At 40.6% G+C, this 19634-nt stretch overlaps 1 protein-coding gene across 1 annotated transcript; it reads left to right on the forward strand.

The window, feature by feature from the left end:
- Positions 1-400: 400 nt before the first annotated feature.
- LOC115662437 (protein trichome birefringence-like 34) lies at positions 401-19431 on the forward strand. The gene is made up of 5 exons (XM_030584585.2): positions 401-744; positions 870-1042; positions 16506-16701; positions 18244-18402; positions 18920-19431. The coding sequence occupies exons 1-5, from the start codon at positions 401-403 to the stop codon at positions 19281-19283; spliced, it is 1236 nt and encodes a 411-aa protein (XP_030440445.1). The 3' UTR covers positions 19284-19431.
- Positions 19432-19634: the final 203 nt, after the last annotated feature.

Below are 19634 nucleotides of genomic sequence, written 5' to 3' on the forward strand. Positions count from 1 at the left end.
GTGGGGGTGCTTTGCACGTGATCATTAAATTATGTTCTTTTGTTTACTAAGAACATGAAAAAAAAAAAAAAAACTAATCATCTGGGGAGACTAACTGAATTATTTTACTTTCGAGCCTTCGAATTGAATAATTAGATGCATACGCGTGGCACGTGAAAAAACTCCTTATTTCCGGGGCAGTTCAGTAGTCCATCTTTTTAAATATTTCTTCATAGCAGCACGGTGGACTCTTTTTCCTCTCCTCTTTGAAGTTTGAGGAACCGATGCATCGGAATCCAATCTCGGTCAACATTGCCTCCCCCAGTTATCCTACCACAGAAGAAAGTAGGAGCCTCCTCAGCAACAAGCCAAGAAGAAGGCTGAAGAAGGAAGAGAGAGAGAGGAGGAGAGCGTCAATAACATGGCAAACAGATCTCAGGTGGTTGCAATCGCACCACCCACTTGGGCGTCTTCAGTAACCGGCAGCTTCCACTCCCTGGTGGCTCTGCTCGTCGCCGTCCTTGTCATCTCCACCGTATGCCTCTCGCGCGACCGGCCTGGACTCGGGAGCTCGACACCGACGGTACCGACCCGTCAATGCGACTTGTTCTCCGGGCGGTGGGTGTACGACGACGTGTCGTACCCACTGTACAAGGAGAAGCAATGCTCGTACATGTCAGAAGAGATCGCATGCGAGGCTCACGGGAGGAAGGACATGAAGTACCAAAAACGGAGGTGGCAACCCCATGGCTGTGACCTTCCCAGGTATAAGCACTTGTGCGCACTCCATTCCTCACTTCTCTTGGTCTTCTATTGATCTAAAGAATGCATTAGCATCATAGTGTGCTCGTTGCTATTTTTTCTGCTTCCGTGACTGAAAATGTGGTTAGATTCGATGCGACAGCATTGTTGGAGAAGCTGAGGAACAAGAGGTCGGTGTATGTGGGTGACTCTTTGAATCGAGGCCAATGGCACTCCTTGGTTTGCATGGTCGAGATCCCTCCCAGCCTCAAGTCCATGTCGGACCACAACGCCTCATTACGCATCTTGAGGGCTCATGTAAGTGCTCTCTCTTTATAACTGTCACTAAATAATTCCTTTTCTTTTTCTAGGCTCTTAAGGAAAAGTTACTTATTCAATTACTGGCCTACTGTGATTTTTATGCATTTATTAGCCACAGTTACTTATTTATACTTATAAGTATCGACCCCTCTTGAACATTTGCCGAAATGACCTTCGATCGAAATATATTTCAAAATAGAATTGGGGTGCTCGATGGGCAAAAAGTGAAATATATTAGTGTTTGATACCACTATCAATTATTTTGATTAAGGGTGTTGTTTACACCAAAATCGGCATGGATGTCAAGTCAGTTTAATGTCAAAATCCGACGGACAATGGAGCTCAGTCGTCTGCCGAAGTACGTTTGGATAAAATTCGGGAATGTAGTAAGCGTGAATGGCACCATGTCCCGAATTCTGTGATTGGAGAGAATCGGTAATTTTACCGAAACATGAAAAGTTTACATTTCGGAAAATGTTGAAGCTACCGAAAATCGGCAAGATCACAACCCAGCCACGTGAATCGTGACAACAGGAAGTTATGAGCAAAAAGCGGAGATAGTGAGCACGAGCAGATCGTGGGAGATTATTTATCCAAATTGGAAGTCATCCCAGCGGTTGAGATCAATTTTGGTGGACAATGAAATTGGAAAACGTGGGTAGATAAGGCAGTTATTGAAAGCGCCAAGATTCAAAGTTCGAAAACAAAGAAGTAACCGACAAGCAGTTACAGGATAGGAGGAGATATAAATACTCAGAAGAAAGAAGAAAAGAAGGATCGACAACAATGCAAAAACACTTAAGCTTATATGCACTTTAGTTTCCTTTGCATTTTTACTTCCTGCGTTTACAGCTTCCTGTAGCTTTAGTTAACCTTCAAGTCTTTTACAACTTTCATAGGAGTATTGTAACATAGTTAGAAACTTTGTTGATCTCAGATCCATTTTCAATCCACTCAATTTCTACCCGCTTCCATATAACCTTGCACTACACTCTGTTTTTCGCCACGATTTTCCTAGAAATCAAGCCACAGAACCTACTTTAATAAAAATCGAAAATCGAAGTTTCGGTGAAGGATATTCCTCGTTGTAAAGCGAGCGAACATCTTTTTGGCACGCCCGGTGGGACCTGCGTGGTAAGATTTGGAGAAATGGTGAGAACTAGGCAATTTGAAGGAATACCGGTCGGCAACGTCAACAATCCAGTTGATGAAGCACGTTCTGAACACTCTGTGGCGAATCAAGTAGAGGAGAATGCCGACATTCCTCGGCAATTAACTGAAGAACAAGCCCGTGTGTTGGCACCAGATAATACCTTGGTAGCCACGATAAAAAGGATGTTTGAGGAACAGCAGAACGATCTTACCAATCATATGGTGCGACATGTAACTGATGTGATAAAGCCCATGGTGATCAATGCTATAAATGAGGTAATATCGCGTCCCAGTTCATCTTCTCAAGTTCCACCCTTTTATACAAATCCTTCTGGGACAACATCATTCCCACCAACATCGGGACCTCCTCATGTTGGATATAATGGTAATGGGGGATCAAATTCTCAACCTCCTGTTAGAATTATACCAAGGCCAGAGAATTCTACCCCTATAAACCTTGTGAATAGTGTGAGTGCTTATAATTCCCTCAAAATGCCTCAAATGAGGTTAATATGATTAATTCCATGGCCACAAATGCACCATCAGTGATGAATGTACCTCTACCAGTGAATATGCCTAATGTTGACCATATCAGACCACCTGCGCCTCAACCATATCCTCATGTGATAGAAAATCCTCTTTATAGACCACCACTACCGGTTAATTTCAACGTGGAGCAGCAAGGGGTGAATCAACTTCAACAGTTCGATCCTAGAGGTCAAGATCCTTGGTTAGGCCAACAAAATTTAAGGCCACGGAACCCAGATAGAGTTGCAGAATTGGTAATGCAACAATTGGGAGCAGAGAGAGGAATGCAAAGGCCAGTGTATAGGAAACCACATCCCGATTGGGTTGACAATATACCATATCCGAGGGGTTTCAATATGCCAGATTTTGCTGTATTTACAGGAGAAGAAGATCAGTTAACTGTGGAACATGTGGGTTGGTTCTTAGCACAATGTGGAGAAGCTGGAACTAATGAGTATTTAAGGTTAATGTTGTTCCTACTGTCTTTGTCAAAAACAGCGTTTACTTGGAATACGAATTTGCATGCGAATTCTATTCAGACATAGACGGAGATGGAAAGGCAGTTCCATTCTCAATTTTACCGAACAGTACCAAAGATAACGGTAGCCGATTTGGCCAGGATGTATCAATATGGTACCGAAACGGTAGATCAGTTTATTGCACGTTTCAAGAAATCTAGAAACCGATGTTTAACGTCACTTACCGAAAAGGAGTTCACGGATTTGGCTTTTAATGGCTTGAGGTTCAACCTTAAAGAAAGATTTGAAGGACAAGCATTTGACGATCTCTTTCAGTTGCACGCACGGGTTTTCAAGTACGAACACTTGTTGAAGGAGAAAGATAAGAAGCCGAATAAGGACAATCGGCATACAGTGGCATTTGCTGAAAATACCGAACAAGGTGATATAGCCAAAGAGGAGAATGAAATAGCCGTAGCAACTATGGTGCTTGAAAAACCATATGTGTGCCCAGCACTAAAGCCAGCCAGGATGAGAGATGCATCCAAGTTCAAGGCTAAGGAGACAAATAACTACTCCTTCGACATCTACAAGTTGGATGAAATATTTGACCTGTTGTTGAAGGATGGAGTGATCAAGTTATCTGAAGGGCAAATAATTCCGCCAAAGGAGGAAATGATAGATAAGAGGTATTACAAGTGGCATCACTCTACAACTCATGATACGGTGAATTGCATTGTATTTAGGAAGACTATTCAAGAGGCAATTCGCCAAGGCAAAATTAAGTTTGCTGAAGACAAAGGCAAGGCCCTAATGGAAGTAGACACAGACCCTTTCCCAAACATGATTAGTATGGTTAACATACGAGATATGACAGGCGACGATAACAAGCAACTTTGCACTCGTTGTTACCAAGAGCTAATTCATCAGGATCGGGAAATACCCAAGTTCCAATACATGAGAGGAACAAGGGGGAGATATCGATCGGAATCGTTTGTCCGCAGAATAGGTAGACCACAGGTAAAATCTGAGATTGTTACTACCGAAAATTGTATGGTACAAGCTAGAGATTAGGAAGTTCAATCCAGACAAACAGCACATGTTCCCGAAAGAAAAGATGTTAGTCGTAGATATGAGAGGAAGGAATATCACCATGATTCGTCGCAACCAGCTTTCCCACTTCGGGAATCAACCACTCAGGTTCATGAAGAAAAAGAAACATTACCCAAGCCTGCAAAGAAAAAGAATTTATGGCAACGATATAAAGAAGGTGATCCTAAAGTCGGATTGCTTGGAGAACCTAGTGGGAAGTTTGACTATGTGGTCTATTACGGAGATACGGATGACTATACACCTCCGTCATTACCAATTGTGCCGACTAGCTGGGGAGATGAGTTTGATGATCCACCACCATCAAATTCCCAGGAAATCCACAAGCGAGAAACAGTTAAGGTGCCACACAATCCTCCCGAAGGAAAATGGTCAATAGTTAAATCGCCAGGACAAGCGTCTTATAGAACCATCAAGAGGCGATTTCAGCGGATGAAAAGCAGGCAAAGGAATTTCCAAAATAGCCGAGCTAAAAGTACAGCAAAGCAGGATTTACCTTTCACATCTGTCAGTAAGAAAGGTAATTGGGTCTGGAAGAGAAACCCTGATCAAAAAGATCAGATTAAATCAGAGCCAGGGGATTTGGGAAATAGCTCTCGAGTTGAAATGAGATAAGAAGAAGTTTGACAAGCTCCTCAGACAGTTAATTTTGGGCAGTTCACCGTAGCCCTCAATCCAAGACATCAAGGAAAGGTGGGGCAAAAGAACTTGGGTCCTAAATGATCACGAAGAAATGACAGGAGTTACCGAATTGGCTACCCCAAAATGTCAAAGAAATATGATCATACATTACGGATAAACATGATCCATGCTAAACTTCCAGCGGAGTATGGAACTAATTTGGTAGTGGAAGAAGATACCGAACACATTTCGGAAAAGGAGATAGCCATGGCAGAATTCCAGTTTCCCGACAAGGAAGCCATTAAGTTTGATAAGGTACCTTCTGAAAAAACAAAGCATCTAAGATCCTTGGTTATTTCAGGAAAGGTCAATGGTAGGTCTGTCGGTAAAATTTTCGTAGATGCCGGAGCCACTTTGAACCTCGTATCTTACAAGTACTTCAAGAAATTAGGGAAGGACGATGATGACATTATCCCTTCCAATGTTCAGTTGGCTGATTTTCTTGGGGAAGTTACCAAAGTCAAGGGGGCAATAGTGCTGGACTTGATTATAGGGTCCAAGTCGTCCAAAACGACTTTTTTTGTGATAGAGTCTGATGGTTCATATAATCTGCTACTCGAAAGAGATTGGATACACTCTAATCAGTGCGTACCTTCAACTTTGCATCAAGTCTTGGCATTCTGGAATGGCGAGAAAGTGGAATATGTTGAGGCAGATTCGGGATATGCTTCAATCGGGTGGACTGACATTTGCCGAAAGTATCGAGATTGTGCACATGAAGGTTATGCTGTTGAAACACCAGGGACAGATCCACAGTCCCTTGCTTATTGCCGCTTCGGGGATGTGAAAGCTGAATGGATCCCTAAGTCAAGCTTGGCATTGGAAGAATTACATACTCTATATGGAAAGCGAGTCAGTATTGCAAGAAGTTGTGAAAGGTATTTTACATATTTGGCGAAAATGGCGCATCATAAGGTTGAAGCCTCAAATTGTATAGATGAATGGGAAGATCCACTGGTCAAAGAAGACAGGACAATGGAGGCTCAAGATCCATTGTTAGAAGTTGATATAGGGGAGCCTGGTTGTTTCCGCCCGATATATGTGAGTGCTTTTTTACAAGGGGGCATGAGAGAAAAGTTGGTTAATCTAATCAAAGAATATAAGGATTGTTTTGCATGGGACTATAATGAAATGCCTGGTTTGTCAAGAGATATTGTAGAACATCGCCTTCCAATCAAGAAAGGATTTCGTTCGCATAAGCAGCTAGCAAGGAGGTTTGCTCCAGATGTGGTGGATAAAGTCAAGGAGGAAATAGAAAAGCTGCCGCAAGCAAGATTTATTGAAACAACCAGTTATGTAGAGTGGCTTTCAAATATTGTCCCTGTGAAAAAGAAGAATGAGAAGCTCAGAGTTTGTATTGATTTTCGGGATCTGAATAATGCCACTCCAAAGGATGAATACCAAATGCCTATGGCAGATATGTTAGTAGACTCAGCATCGGGAAATGAGATGTTATCCCTGATGGATGGTCATTCGGGTTATAACCAAATATTTATAGCTAAGGAAGATGTCCCGAAGACAGCATTTAGATGTCCTGGTGCAATCGGGACTTTTCAGTGGGTGGTTACGCCTTTTGGATTAAAGAATGCAGGAGCTACGTACCAGCGGGCAATGAATTTGATTTTTCATGATATGATTGGTAAATTCTTAGAAGTTTATATTGATGACGTGGTGGTTAAATCAGCCCAAGAAGATCATCTGGATTATCTCGAGCGAGCGTTTATTAGGACGAGGAAATACAAATTGAAGATGAATCCAGCCAAGTGTGCCTTCGGAATACAAACAGGAAATTTCTTGGGATTTTTGGTCAATTAGAGGGGAATCGAAGTTGACAAGAACAAAACAAAAGCTATCATGGAGCTTTCTCATCCTACGTCAAACAAACAATTGCAGATGGTGATCGGGAAAATAAACTTTCTAAGAAGATTCATTGCCAATTTGTCTGATAAAATGGAGCCGATGACACAGCTTCTGCGTCTTAAAAAGCAAGATGAATTTATATGGGAAGAAAAACAACAGAAGGCGTTTGATTCGATCAAAGCTTATCTAATGAATCCGCCTGTATTAATGCCGCCAAAAGCAGGCAAACCATTGAAATTGTACTTATCAGCTACCGATATAACTATCGGGAGTATGTTGGCTCAAGAAAATGATATTGGGAAAGAACAAGCGGTATATTATTTAAGCAGGGTGTTAACTGATGTTGAAAAAAGATAAACCGCAATTGAAAAATTATGTCTATCTTTATATTTTGCTTATATGAAGTTAAGGCATTATTTGCTGCCAACTACAGTACATGTGATCGGTAAAACTGATATAATAAAATATATGCTATCCCGACCTGTTATAAAAAGGCGTATAGCAAAGTGGGCTTTTATCTTGTCCGAGTTTGATTTGATATATGTGCCGATCAAAGTAGTAAAAGGCCAAGCCATTGTTGATTTTCTTACAGAATATCCATGTTTACAAAAGGAAGAAGGTGAGCAAAGTCTCAGTCAAGTACTACCATGGACTATGTATTTTGATGAATCGCGTGCTAAGAGCATGGCTGGAGCTGGATTGGTAATAATTTCTCCCGATGGGAAACTTACAAGGTGCGTCTATAAGTTAAATTTTGTATGTTCAAATAATCAAGCCGAATATGAAGCATTGATTATCGGACTGGGAATATTGATTGAGTTGAAAGCACAGTTTATCAAAGTATTCGGTGATTCACAATTAGTGGTGAAGCAATTAAGGGGAGAATAACAGTGTTTGAATGAGAATTTGATTGGTTATTACTATCTAGCTAAGAAGCAATTAGAGCAATTCAGGGAGTACGACATAGTCCATGTTAAAAGAGATACAAATTTTGAGGCTAACGAGTTGGCTCAAGTAGCTTCTGGATACCGAATATCAAAAGAGCTAGCTGACATCACAACCACCATAATACTGTCGGTACCTTCTATTGAACAAAGAAAGATACCGATAGCAATTAGCGAGGTAGTCCAAAAAGAGGATTGGAAGCAAAGTATCATCGAGTATTTGAAGAATCCAGATTCAAGAGATCGAAAGCTGAGAAGACAAGCCCAGAAATATGTCGTATTAGGAGAAGAATTATACCGAAAATCCTCAGATGGATTGCTCTTGCGTTGTCTTGATGAAGATAATGCAAAATTAGTTATGGCAGAAACACATGAAGGCGTATGTGGAGCTCATCAAACAGGAATCAAGATGAGATGGCTGTTAAAAAGGTATGGATATTTTTTACCAGCAATGATGCAGGATTGTATTAATTATGCCAAAGCATGTCTTTCATGTCAAAAACATGGACCGTTGCAACATGTACCTGCTATGGAGCTCCATTCTATTATAAAGCCGTGGCAATTTAAAGGATGGGCAATGGATATAATTGGTAAGATCTATCCACCCTCTTCTTATAAGCACAGTTATATTTTGTTAGCCACAGATTATTTTACGAAGTGGGTGGAGGCCATTCCATACAAGAGTATAACACAAAAGACCGTGATCAAATTTATGGAGGAAAATATAATTCATCGAATTGGCTTGCCTGAATCAATTACTGCCGATCAAGGTACAGTGTACACTGGAAGTGAGGTAAAGGAATTTGCACGATCAAGAGGAATCAAAATGATTTATTCCACACCGTACTATCCTTAGGCAAATGGACAAGCTGAGGCTACTAACAAGGTTGTTATTGGTCTTATCAAGAAACATCTAGAAGAAAATCTAAGGGAATGGGATACTTTATTGTCAACAGTATTGTGGGCATACCGAACGTCACGAAGATCAAGTACAGGTATCAGCCCTTATATGCTTACATATAGACAAGAGGCAGTTTTACCAATGAAAATAACAGTGCAATCTTTAAGAGTCCAATTACAGAGTGAAATGTTGCCTGAAGATTATAAAGATTGGATGCATATAAATCTGGATGAACTAGATGAGGTTCGTGCGGCTACTTTGGATCAATTGATTGCACAAAAGAGAAGAGTAGCTAGAGCTTTTAACAAAAGAGTTAAAGTTAAGCAGTTTGTGGTGGGGGATCTAGTATGGAAAGCGATACTGCCTTTTAATCTCCAAAATAGAGAATTCGGTAAATGGTCATCAAATTGGGAAGGACCCTATTTAGTTACCGAAGTGCTGAGTGGGAATGCATACAAGTTGATGGACGTCAATGGAAAAGAACTATCACGTTCTATAAATGGGAAATTCCTAAAGAAATATCATCCATCAATCTAGGAAACATAAGGAGATTTATTCATCCACTAGAAGTCAAAATACATTCTGATCTTGGTTACAAAGATTTGCAGATCCTTAACAAGTTTGAGATTTTGGGCTACAAGATTAGAATGTAAGGCAAGATTTGGGTGAAGTTCAGAAAGTTGTTCTTCAAGATACTTCATGTGACAAGAATGGAAGCGAACAACTTCAAACTTTTCCAAGCTTCTCGAAGCAACTACCTATACCTGTTTGAAGAAACTTCAACCATGGATCTAACTCGAGAGATTTCATCTCTGATCACTGTCTGTTCTACACAACGATGATTCAAAAAGAAAGTAAGGAGTCGACGTGCCATCTCAACGTCATCTTTAGCCTGAGTACAAGACTCCTAGGTTTGAGCATATTCAGCCTTAGAATCTTGCAATCGGGAAAACTCCTTTTCAATATGAAGTTGAAGAGCATCGGCTTCCACAACAACAGGTTCCAAATTTCAAATCTCCCTCACATTATGTTTGAATGCATCAAAGTTATCAGGGAATAAAGAACATAGTCCCAGACCAGATCCAGAAAGGTAGAATCTGCGGACAGAAATACTTTGGATCTAAAGAAGTCTGTCAGGTTAGTAACTTCTACCTTATGATTGTTGTTCAATAATAAAGCATGGTGTCCTTGGGACAGCAGTTCGTGTAGTCGCCTCCATAAGGATCGATCACCTATAGAGAATGAAGCAAGTTGTCATGTTAAAGGGAATGAAGAGTGGTCGTCAAAGGTCAGGTAGAAAGTTTACCTTCATAAGTATTACGACTATTCTATGATCGAGACCAAAGAAGCAGCCGAGATGAAGAACCATGTGAAGACATCATGAGCAGGATTGTGAGTTTGTAGGGAGTCTGTGGCAAGCTTAAACAGTTATAAAGGGAGCAGATCGTGGAGGATGATGTGTCAGAATTTTCTCGGAGAGATGGGATGGAGATGGAATTTGATTCATGCGTGTGGATAAGCAGTTATTAAGTTGGTAACCAATAAGTTCAGAGAGAATGAATGATAGGAAAGGTAAGCATTTGATCTTTCAGTTACGCAAGTTGCAGTGGAACAGTTATCTTTGAGTTGATTCAGATATCCAAAAGAACCAGACAGAGATAAAGAGTGACATTTGGGTAGAACGTTTGAGTTACAGATTGCTAAAATATACAGCGTCAGGAATTTGCTTTATCGAGATATCCTACATTTGAATATACAGCATCGGGAATTTGCTTTATCGGGATATCCTACATTTGAATATACAGCATCGGGAATTTGCTCTGTCGGGATATTTTACAATTAAGCAAATGCAAGGAAGACCAAGAATGGAATCCAACAAATGGTTTCGACATTTTATCTCCAATTAGCCAATAGGGTTTTGGCTTCAGTTACAAAGTCTCTTAATCTAATCTCTAGCCTGTAGTTTTCATCCATAATCTCTGCCCTTTTCTTCTCATGAACCCTAACTAACCCAATAGTATTATCAAACTCTCTCTCCAATTCCCTACATTTCTGCATCTTGCGTCTAAATGTGGGAGAAAAGTTTGAGACTGTGAATTTCTGATCTATAATTTGAGCATCCACCATCCTCAGCTCTGCTTCAAGTTCTGCTTTTCTGGCCTCCAAGCTTTGAAGTTTGCTTGCTTCAACTTTAAAATGATTATAGAAGAGACGAGCATCTTCACGCTTGTAGGCTAACTCATCCTGGATTGCCAGTCCTCGGCTTTCTCCAAAGAGAAGATGGGGGAGATGATCAAGATTGACTCTGATTGTAGTGACAGCATCTACAAAGTCAACAATGAAGAGATCAATCTTGTCTTGAAAAGAATCCGACAAGATAAATGATGGATGGCGAGAGCATATTTCCTGGAAAATATTCCTCGCTTGGCGTTCTTTGTTAGAGTCAATGATCAACTTCCCATAACCAGGCTCTAATAGGTTTAAGAGATGTTCCCATTTAGCTTTAGCCACTTCTCTAGGAACTTCGGCAAGCATTGACAAAGTTGAAGGCCCTGAGGAGTCATCAGTCATTGAAGAGCTGGGATGAGTACCTGCCAATATTCTTTCCAACTCCTCCCGTTCTGCTAAAGAGAAAATTTCTATCTAAGCAGATGGATTGGGCACAGCAGAGGATGTTGAGGGAGGTAAACTAGAGATAATCTGAGAAGTTGGTGGCACTTGCACACTCAAAGGTTCCTGAATCGTCGTTTCTTCAGGCGTTGGAATCTCTTGAGGTGCAGAAGTAGGTATGTCAAAAGCTGCAGCTGTAACATATGTATATCAGATAACTGAATAAAAATTTCGAGTCAAATACAGGGCAATGACATTTACCAGTAAAAGTTAGAGGAAGATTTTCTTCAGGTTCTATGACATTGGTAGAAGTATCCTGCATTGGTATACCTTCTTGGGAATCTAAAATAGGAGGTTGATCTTGAATCAACTCAGCAGTAACTTCTATCAAAGAAGCAGGAATTACTGGTGAAAGATTTGGGGCTGATATGATAAGAGCCTTGCTAGGAGAAGGAACAGGGGAAGCAACACTAGATGGATCAGTCTTGGGAGTATCTGGATTAATCAAAAGATATACAGGTTAGTGCTAATATGCACATTGCTAGTCTCCATAAATAGAGCAAGAGAAGTACCTTTTGGTGGGCGCGGTTTCATCATAGCTCGAAGCGTGAGCTCTGAAGATTGATCAGATGTTGGAGGATTCTCTGGAGATTCTGAGGAACGAATAGTTACTTTTCTAAAGCCGCGTTTTGCTGGTGCTTTCTTTGGGACAATAGAGTCTGAAGTCTTTCTTTTCTTGTTCACTGCGAGAGTATGATGTTAAATGGGAGGCTGAAAATCAAGCAAAACATATATTGAAAATCAGAATCAAATTACCTTCGGAAGGTTCTATTGACTTGGTTGGAGACATATTCACAGCCTCAATTGCTTTTGGTGCTATAGGAGGAACAACATCTCTTATTTTTGAAAGAATCAGGTCCAGAGGATCTGAAAACACAGTCTTTTGATAATCTTTCCACCAAAGGTCAAAATCGGCCGAAGAATAATCAGAGTAGCCAGTGAATTCGATGACACGGGACAATCGGTAGATACTCCGTATCAACGTGGTCAGCTCATTAAAAGGCTGATCATCCTTCAGCTTGCAAGTTAATTTATCAAAAGAAGCAACAGAGAAAGTGTAAAGAGCAGGAACAGGAACTCCTTGAATTAACCCAAGTTGCCTGGCACAGTATTGGGGAGAATAGATTTCAAAGCCAGCAGCAAACCTGCCTTTTGTCGAAAATCTCACAGGGAGATCAACAGAAGTCAAGACAGATTGCCAAAAGTCACTTTTGTTCTTCTGAAAGGCAGGAAGGTAAGATTTGAATTGAGGGGTAAAGAAAGGAGAGAAAGAATGTGGATTCTCCTTAATGGAATAAATTTGAGAAATAAAGTACCGAAAACAAGAGGATGGTGTTTTAGGAACAGAGACCAGTTTCCTGCTCAAAGTTTGGCAGACTAGTTGGTCAGGAATAGAAACCGAGAGAGGCTGGATAACTTGATCCTTGGAAAACCAAGCAGGGAAATAGAAGATTGCCCATGCTTGAAGAAGCCAAAGGGGACCACCAAAAACGCCACTAACTTCATCTGAAGCAGTGGAGGAAGAAGCATGGGCTAAACCCCGATAGAGTAAGGCCAACATTGTCTTGCCTAAAGAAAGCCGGGTCCCTGAAGCTAAAGCAGAAGCAACAGCAACAAAATCGTTCGAGACCCTAACTATAGGGTGGCAGAAAAGGAATTTAAAGAGCCAGTATAAAAGAAAAGCAGTGTGCTCTTCGTCGGTAATTGCATTTTCCTTTTTAAAGTAGTTTTTCATGAATGTCCCGTAGGCTATTTCAGAATCAGATAATTTGTCGAGCGGCGAATGAGAGTCTAGAGACAGGGTAGATGGGTCTGTACCCAAAAGAGAGAGCCCAGTAAGGCAATGTATATCAAGCAAAGTTATCGATATAGGAGAAAAAGGGAAAAAGAAGCAGTTGGTCGAAGATGACCAAAAACAGGACAATGCGCCAATTAGTTCCCGATTCACATGGTAGTCGAAACAACTAAGACGCAAAGCATCGTGGATGGAAAGGGTATTCCAAAGAGAACCCTTAGAAGGAAGAAGACGAAGGTACCATTGATAGAACTCAGAATCAAAATCAGATAAAGCCCTAAGGCGAGAAGGACGAGAATACCACTGGTACGCCAAAATAGATGACTCATGGATGGGAAGTACCTCAATCTGATGACGAGGGAAGCGGTTTGACAGGCATTGTGGAACGAAAAAGTGATTGTGAGCAGCAGGGCCGAGGATATAAGAATCTTCAAAATCATTCTGTACAGAGAACAGATGAGATCCTTCTTTGAAATTATCATAATCCCGGAATAGATAATATCGGTCGAGGGCATCTGATGCAGAAAAGGAGAAAGTTTGGTCCTTGGAAGCTTTGGAAGCCATGGATTTTAGTAGAGTGTCGGAAAAGATTGAAGAGATTCAAAAAGGTGAAGATGAAGAAGAACGAAAAAGGAATAATTTTTATAGAAAGTATTTTGGAGACGAAAGGGTAGGCGCGCGAAGCAAGGTGACGAAGCGACGTCAAGAATAGGTACTATTTCTTTGACATTTAAAAGAATTAAAAGTTCTTTTAATTCTTTTAAAAGGGGGCATTTGTTTACACCAAAATCGGCATGAATGTCAAGTCGGTTTAATGTCAAAATCTGACGGACAATGGAGCTCAGTTGTCTGCCGAAGTACGTTTGGATAAAATTCGGGAATGTAGTAAGCGTGAATGGCACCATGTCCCGAATTCTATGATTGGTGAGAATCGGTAATTTTACCGAAACATGAAAAGTTTACATTTCGGAAAATGTTGAAGCTATCGAAAATCGGCAAGATTACAACCCAGCCAGGTGAATCGTGACAACAGGAAGTTATGAGCAAAAAGCGGAGATAGTGAGCACGAGCAGATCGTAGGAGATTATTTATCCAAATTGAAAGTCATCCCAGCGGTTGAGATCAATTTTGGTGGACAATGAAATTAGAAAATGTGGGTAGATAAGGCAGTTATTGAAAGCGCCAAGATTCAAAGTTCGAAAACAAAGAAGTAACCGACAAGCAGTTACAGGATAAGAGGAGATATAAATACTCAGAAGAAAGAAGAAAAGAAGCATCGACAACAATGCAAAAACACTCAAGCTTATATGCACTTTAGTTTCCTCTGCATTTTTACTTCCTGCGTTTACAGCTTCCTGTAGCTTTAGTTAACCTTCAAGTCCTTTACAACTTTCATAGGAGTATTGTAACATAGTTAGAAACTTTGTTGATCTCAGATCCATTTTCAATCCACTCAATTTCTACCCGCTTCCATATAACCTTGCACTACACTGTTTTTCGCCACGATTTTCCTAGAAATCAAGCCACAGAACGTACTTTAATAAAAATCGAAAATCAAAGTTTCGGTGAAGGATATTCCTCGTTGTAAAGCGAGCGAATAGGTGTATGGAAATATTCGTCATTAAACTGACTAGATTTAGTCAAATCAATATTTAAGAATACGTGAGACTCACGCGGAATTTTACCGGAAAAATGCAAATGTCCAAACAGTTCATGTCTTCAGTCTACCACTTCATTCACAAACAAAATTTTATCCCATTGCCATATTTAGTGATCGTGGATGCTCTATGTCCTACATGGAACTCTCTTGATTGTCTCTATATATCGGGAAAACTACCAAAAAAGTCCTAAACCTATTGTAATTATGCCAATTCAGTCCTAAACTTTTTTTTGCCAATTCAATCCTAAACCTTTTGCAATTGTACCAATTCAGTTCATCCAACTTCTGGTTGGCCAATGCTGACGTGGCAATATTTTAATATATTTTTTATTTTTTTCGAATTTTTATTTTATTTTTTTCCTTTCGCTTTTTTTTTTCTTTTTCCTTCTTTCCCCTGGCCGATCTGGCAAGGGGGAGGCTCGCCGGCCACTGGGGAGGCTCGTCCTTGTCGGCTCTGGCGAGGGCGAGCCTCGCCCAGCTCTGGAGAGGGCTGGCGAGGGCGGAGCTCACCATGGCTGGGCGAGGTCGAGCTTCGCCATGGCTGTGGACAAGGTCGAGCTCACCTAGCCATGGCGAGCCCCACCCTCGCCTTGCCCAGCGACGGTGAGGCTCGCCCTCGCCAGTGCGGCGAGGGCGAGCCTCCCCAGTGGCCGGCGAGACCTCACCGGCCCTAGCCCCTAGCCGGTTCGGCCACCGGACCGGGGGAAGAAGGAAAGGCAAAAAAAAAATAGAGAAAGGAAAAAAATATATAAAAAAAAATTCGACAAGGGCAAGCCTTGTCGTCGCACAACTATGGCGAGGTTGGGCAAGGTCGAGCTCGCCCAGCGGCAGCGAGGCTCGCCTCGCCGTCGCATAGCCATGGCGAGGCTCGAGCTCGCCCAGATCTGGCGAGGTCGAGCTCGCCCAGCCATGGCGAGGTCGAGCTCGCCCAGCCATGGCGAGCTCCGCCCTCGCCGGAGCTAGGCGAGGCTCACCTTCACCAGTCCCTAGTGGTCGGCGAGGTCACCTCGCTGGCGAGCCTCCCCCTAGCCGAACCGGCCAAGGGTAAGAAGGAAAGAAAAAAAAAAGAGAAAGGAAAAAAAATATTAAAATATTGCCACGTCAACCCGCCTACTCTAGCCAGTGTCCACGATAGCGCCGGCCGGCAAAAAGTAGCTGGATGGACTAAATTGGCACAATTGCCAAAGGTTTAGGACTGAATTAGCAAAAAAAAAAAGGTTTAGGACTGAATTGGCACAATTGCAATAGGTTTATGATTTTTTTGGTAATTTTCTCCCATATATCTTTACCATCTATGCATTTCCATTTACTAGTTTGAGATTTTTTATGATAAAAAAAATCAGTTTGTGGTAAATATGACACATGTGTGCCAGTTTTAGAGTTTTTGTAACACAAAAATTAATTTGGGGTAAATATAACATGAGTATACCAATTTGGGATTTTTTTATGGTATTAACCAAAGAATTTTTATTTTTATTTTAGACACCAATGATATAAAAGAATCTTTACAGAGTAAAGTTCTGACGATGTAAATATGCATCTTTTGAGTTTGACAAGTGAATTCATTTCGTGAATAGATGAATATTTGACACAAACGATATATCATAAATGATTTTTTTTTGGCTAGCCAAGTAATGTACAATTTGGTGCCTCGATATTGACACGTTAGACTTTTGGCAATTGCATTGTTTGATGAATGTGAAAGAATATAATGCGACGATTGAGTTCTACTGGGCGCCATTGCTAGTTGAGTCAAACGGCGATGATCCTAAGAACCACTCGATTTATCATCGGATCGTCCGAGTTAAAGCCATCGAAAATCATGCCAAGCATTGGCACGATGCAGATTTCCTCATTTTCAACACCTACCTCTGGTGGAGGCTACCCGAAATGGAACTTCTGTGAGTATATGCTATAAGAAATTATGTTGAACGAGTGTCTCCAAGCATTTATTATGCATATACTCCGGGAGAAAAGTCTCAATTCCCAAAAAGCTGATTATAAATATCATAAGAAAAGCCATCCTTATCATGAAAACTACAGCATATTCATATTTGATTGCTCAACAAGTGTCCTAGAATACTTTTTAACTTAATTTTGTCACAAGAAGAAATTAACTTTTACCTCTTAAATCTTGTGAAAATAATGTATCTTTTCTAATATAATAGGGGTTTTCCCTGTTGCATATTGATCCCTCTAATGTGGACACAAGTGTCTTTTCTAAGTTAAAGGATTGGTAATTTAAAATATCCGTTTCTCCTTCTTGGTCAGTAAATAGCTTATACCTTTTTTTTTTTACCCGAGTTGGTAAACGTATTGTTTCAAATCGTTTTTCCCACTGTAGATTAAATGAAAATGGAAATGTCAAACTTAAAACATAAATTGTATGATTTAATTTAAGAATTTGATTCCTCATTCTATGATTAAATTTGACTTCTTCAATTCACCAAGATACAAGCCAACACATTTAACTTGGAGAGAACTTTTGAACAAGAATGAAGTGGTGGATTTTTTTTCTTCATAAATGTTGACAAACTTGTCCTGATGTTTAGACTAGGGTTTGAGGGGTGGTTATAGGACTTTAGACAACGAATTGGCTATCTCCTATGGGAATAAAGAGAAGATGTGTACTCTTCATAAATTAAGATAGACATCCTTTAAATTTAGGGGATGAAGAGGACACAATCAATTTGTTGAATCTTCAGCAGCTGAGATATGTCCTCATTTTTTTTTTCTTTTCTTCTTCTTTTTCCTATTTCTCTCTGTCTCCTTCTTTTTCTTCTCCCTCCTCCACCCGGACCGCACCGCCGTGACACGCCCCCACCATCATTAACGTCGCTATGCATCATCACATGGCCTTTCTAGTGCCACGCTGCAGCCGCCGCCTTTGTTGGGTTGAGAGAGAGAGAGAGAGAGAGAGAGAGAGAGAGAGAGAGATATGGTGGTTGGTCCTCTTAGTTTTGCAATCGAGCACCTTTGTGGGTACGATGGGCAGTCCTGACAGAGGCCGGTCGTTGTTGGTTTAGGGTTTTTGTTGGTGACTGATTTCCTCAAAATATTGAGGCCATCTTGATAAATTCAAGGTACTCTTGGGTGATGTGGGTGAATCTAGGCCTTCAACTAAATTGTTGATGCGTTGATCAATTCAACACGATTAAATTTAAGACGTGAATTTATTCCCTAAATTCATAGAAACGTAATTTCCCGGACTGAGACTTTTTTAAGTGAAGTATGTAATACAGTAAGAGAGCTGGATGCTTACAAATGAAGCCAAATATCAATTGAAGTTTCTTTAAGAAACGAGGGTAGGTTATGCATAAGAAACATAATAAGGTCAATGCTAACCTCACGTTAAGACTAATGCTTTTCAGATGGAAGTTAATCTTTTCTACTTCGACTTATTTGCCTTTGAATGAAGCCGTTCTTTTAATTATCTCGACCGGGTGGGGATCGTTTGGAAGTCCCAATGCAATGCACAAAGTGGTGAAAATGCCTCTTGCATATGAGATGGCTCTCAATACCTGGTCAGATTGGTTGGAGACGCATGTCAATAGATCAAAGACCCTATTATTCTTCGTTAGCATGTCCCCGTCTCACGAAAAGTAAGTTTTCACCACATTCCTCTCTGTCTAAAGCTAATTGTAGTTACAACTTGTAGAAATGAGTTGTGTGATGCATTTTCCCTGGAAGTAAGGCAATACTTGGCTCATGCATATTCCTTAATTTCTCCACACCTTTCTTGTCTTAAAAGCACATTGTTAGGATCATTTAAGCCTCCATTTCTTTTTTCCAAATGCTCTTCAATCTACTTGCTATTGAATTAACGAAGTCTACGGAGAGGTTCCTAGGTCGATTGACTAACATATTTATGCCATGCATTTGCATATTGTTTCTAGAAGTTTTATAGTTTTCCTTACGTATAAACAATCCAACTATAACGGTTTACAAAACCAAGTATACAAAATCATGCACTAGGCCTTAAATGGTCATTTAAACAAGCCCCACACCTGTGTTTTAAACCGAGTTTCTGAGCAAATAACTTAATTCGAGCCCGTTATTTGGCATGTCAAATTTCACAAGTTCCTTAAATATATGGCATTGCTCTTTCTGATATGGCAGCGCAAGGGACTGGGGTGGGATTCCTGGCGGAAGCTGTTACGGTGAAACCGAACCAATTATGCGAGAAGGGTATTGGGGAACCGGATCAGTTCTTGCGATGATGCGTGTGGTAGAAAGAGTGATCAAGAAACTCGAAACACGAGGTGTCACGATTCACCTCTTCAATATTACGCAGCTCTCAGAGTATCGCAAGGAAGCACAGCCCACCATCCATAGAAAATATTGGCATCCCCTAACTAAAGAGCAGCTTGCAAATCCGATTAGCTATGCGGATTGCTTCCACTGGTGCCTCCCTGGACTACCAGATGTGTGGAACGAACTTCTCTACACTTATATTTTCCATTATTTAGACACCTATGTTTAGATATTGAGTTGGAGGTGCAAAGAGGCAATTGTAAAATACTAGTTGTGCGATTGGGTATACTTTTTTCCTTTTGATCTATATATATAGACACACACATAGTGATAGATCCAGGACAATTCTGTCGGTCCAAAATTGGAGGGAACGAGGAAAACGATGTCAGATTTCAACTCTATTTGTTTCATGAATTATGAATAATTTGAAAAAAAAGATTCCTGAAATTAGTCGTTTATATTGCATGAAATAATTAGTTATTGAAATTTCATTATCAACAATAATTTATATGGATCCACACATAATATTTCTTCATTGAAGAAGTATTTAGTGGGGAAATTGTCCAAAAAGTCATAAACT

This window comes from Syzygium oleosum, unplaced genomic scaffold, assembly GCF_021117445.2.
Source record: "Syzygium oleosum isolate NSW1041296 unplaced genomic scaffold, Sole_v2.1 Sole_v2.09, whole genome shotgun sequence".
Taxonomy (NCBI): Eukaryota; Viridiplantae; Streptophyta; class Magnoliopsida; order Myrtales; family Myrtaceae; genus Syzygium; species Syzygium oleosum.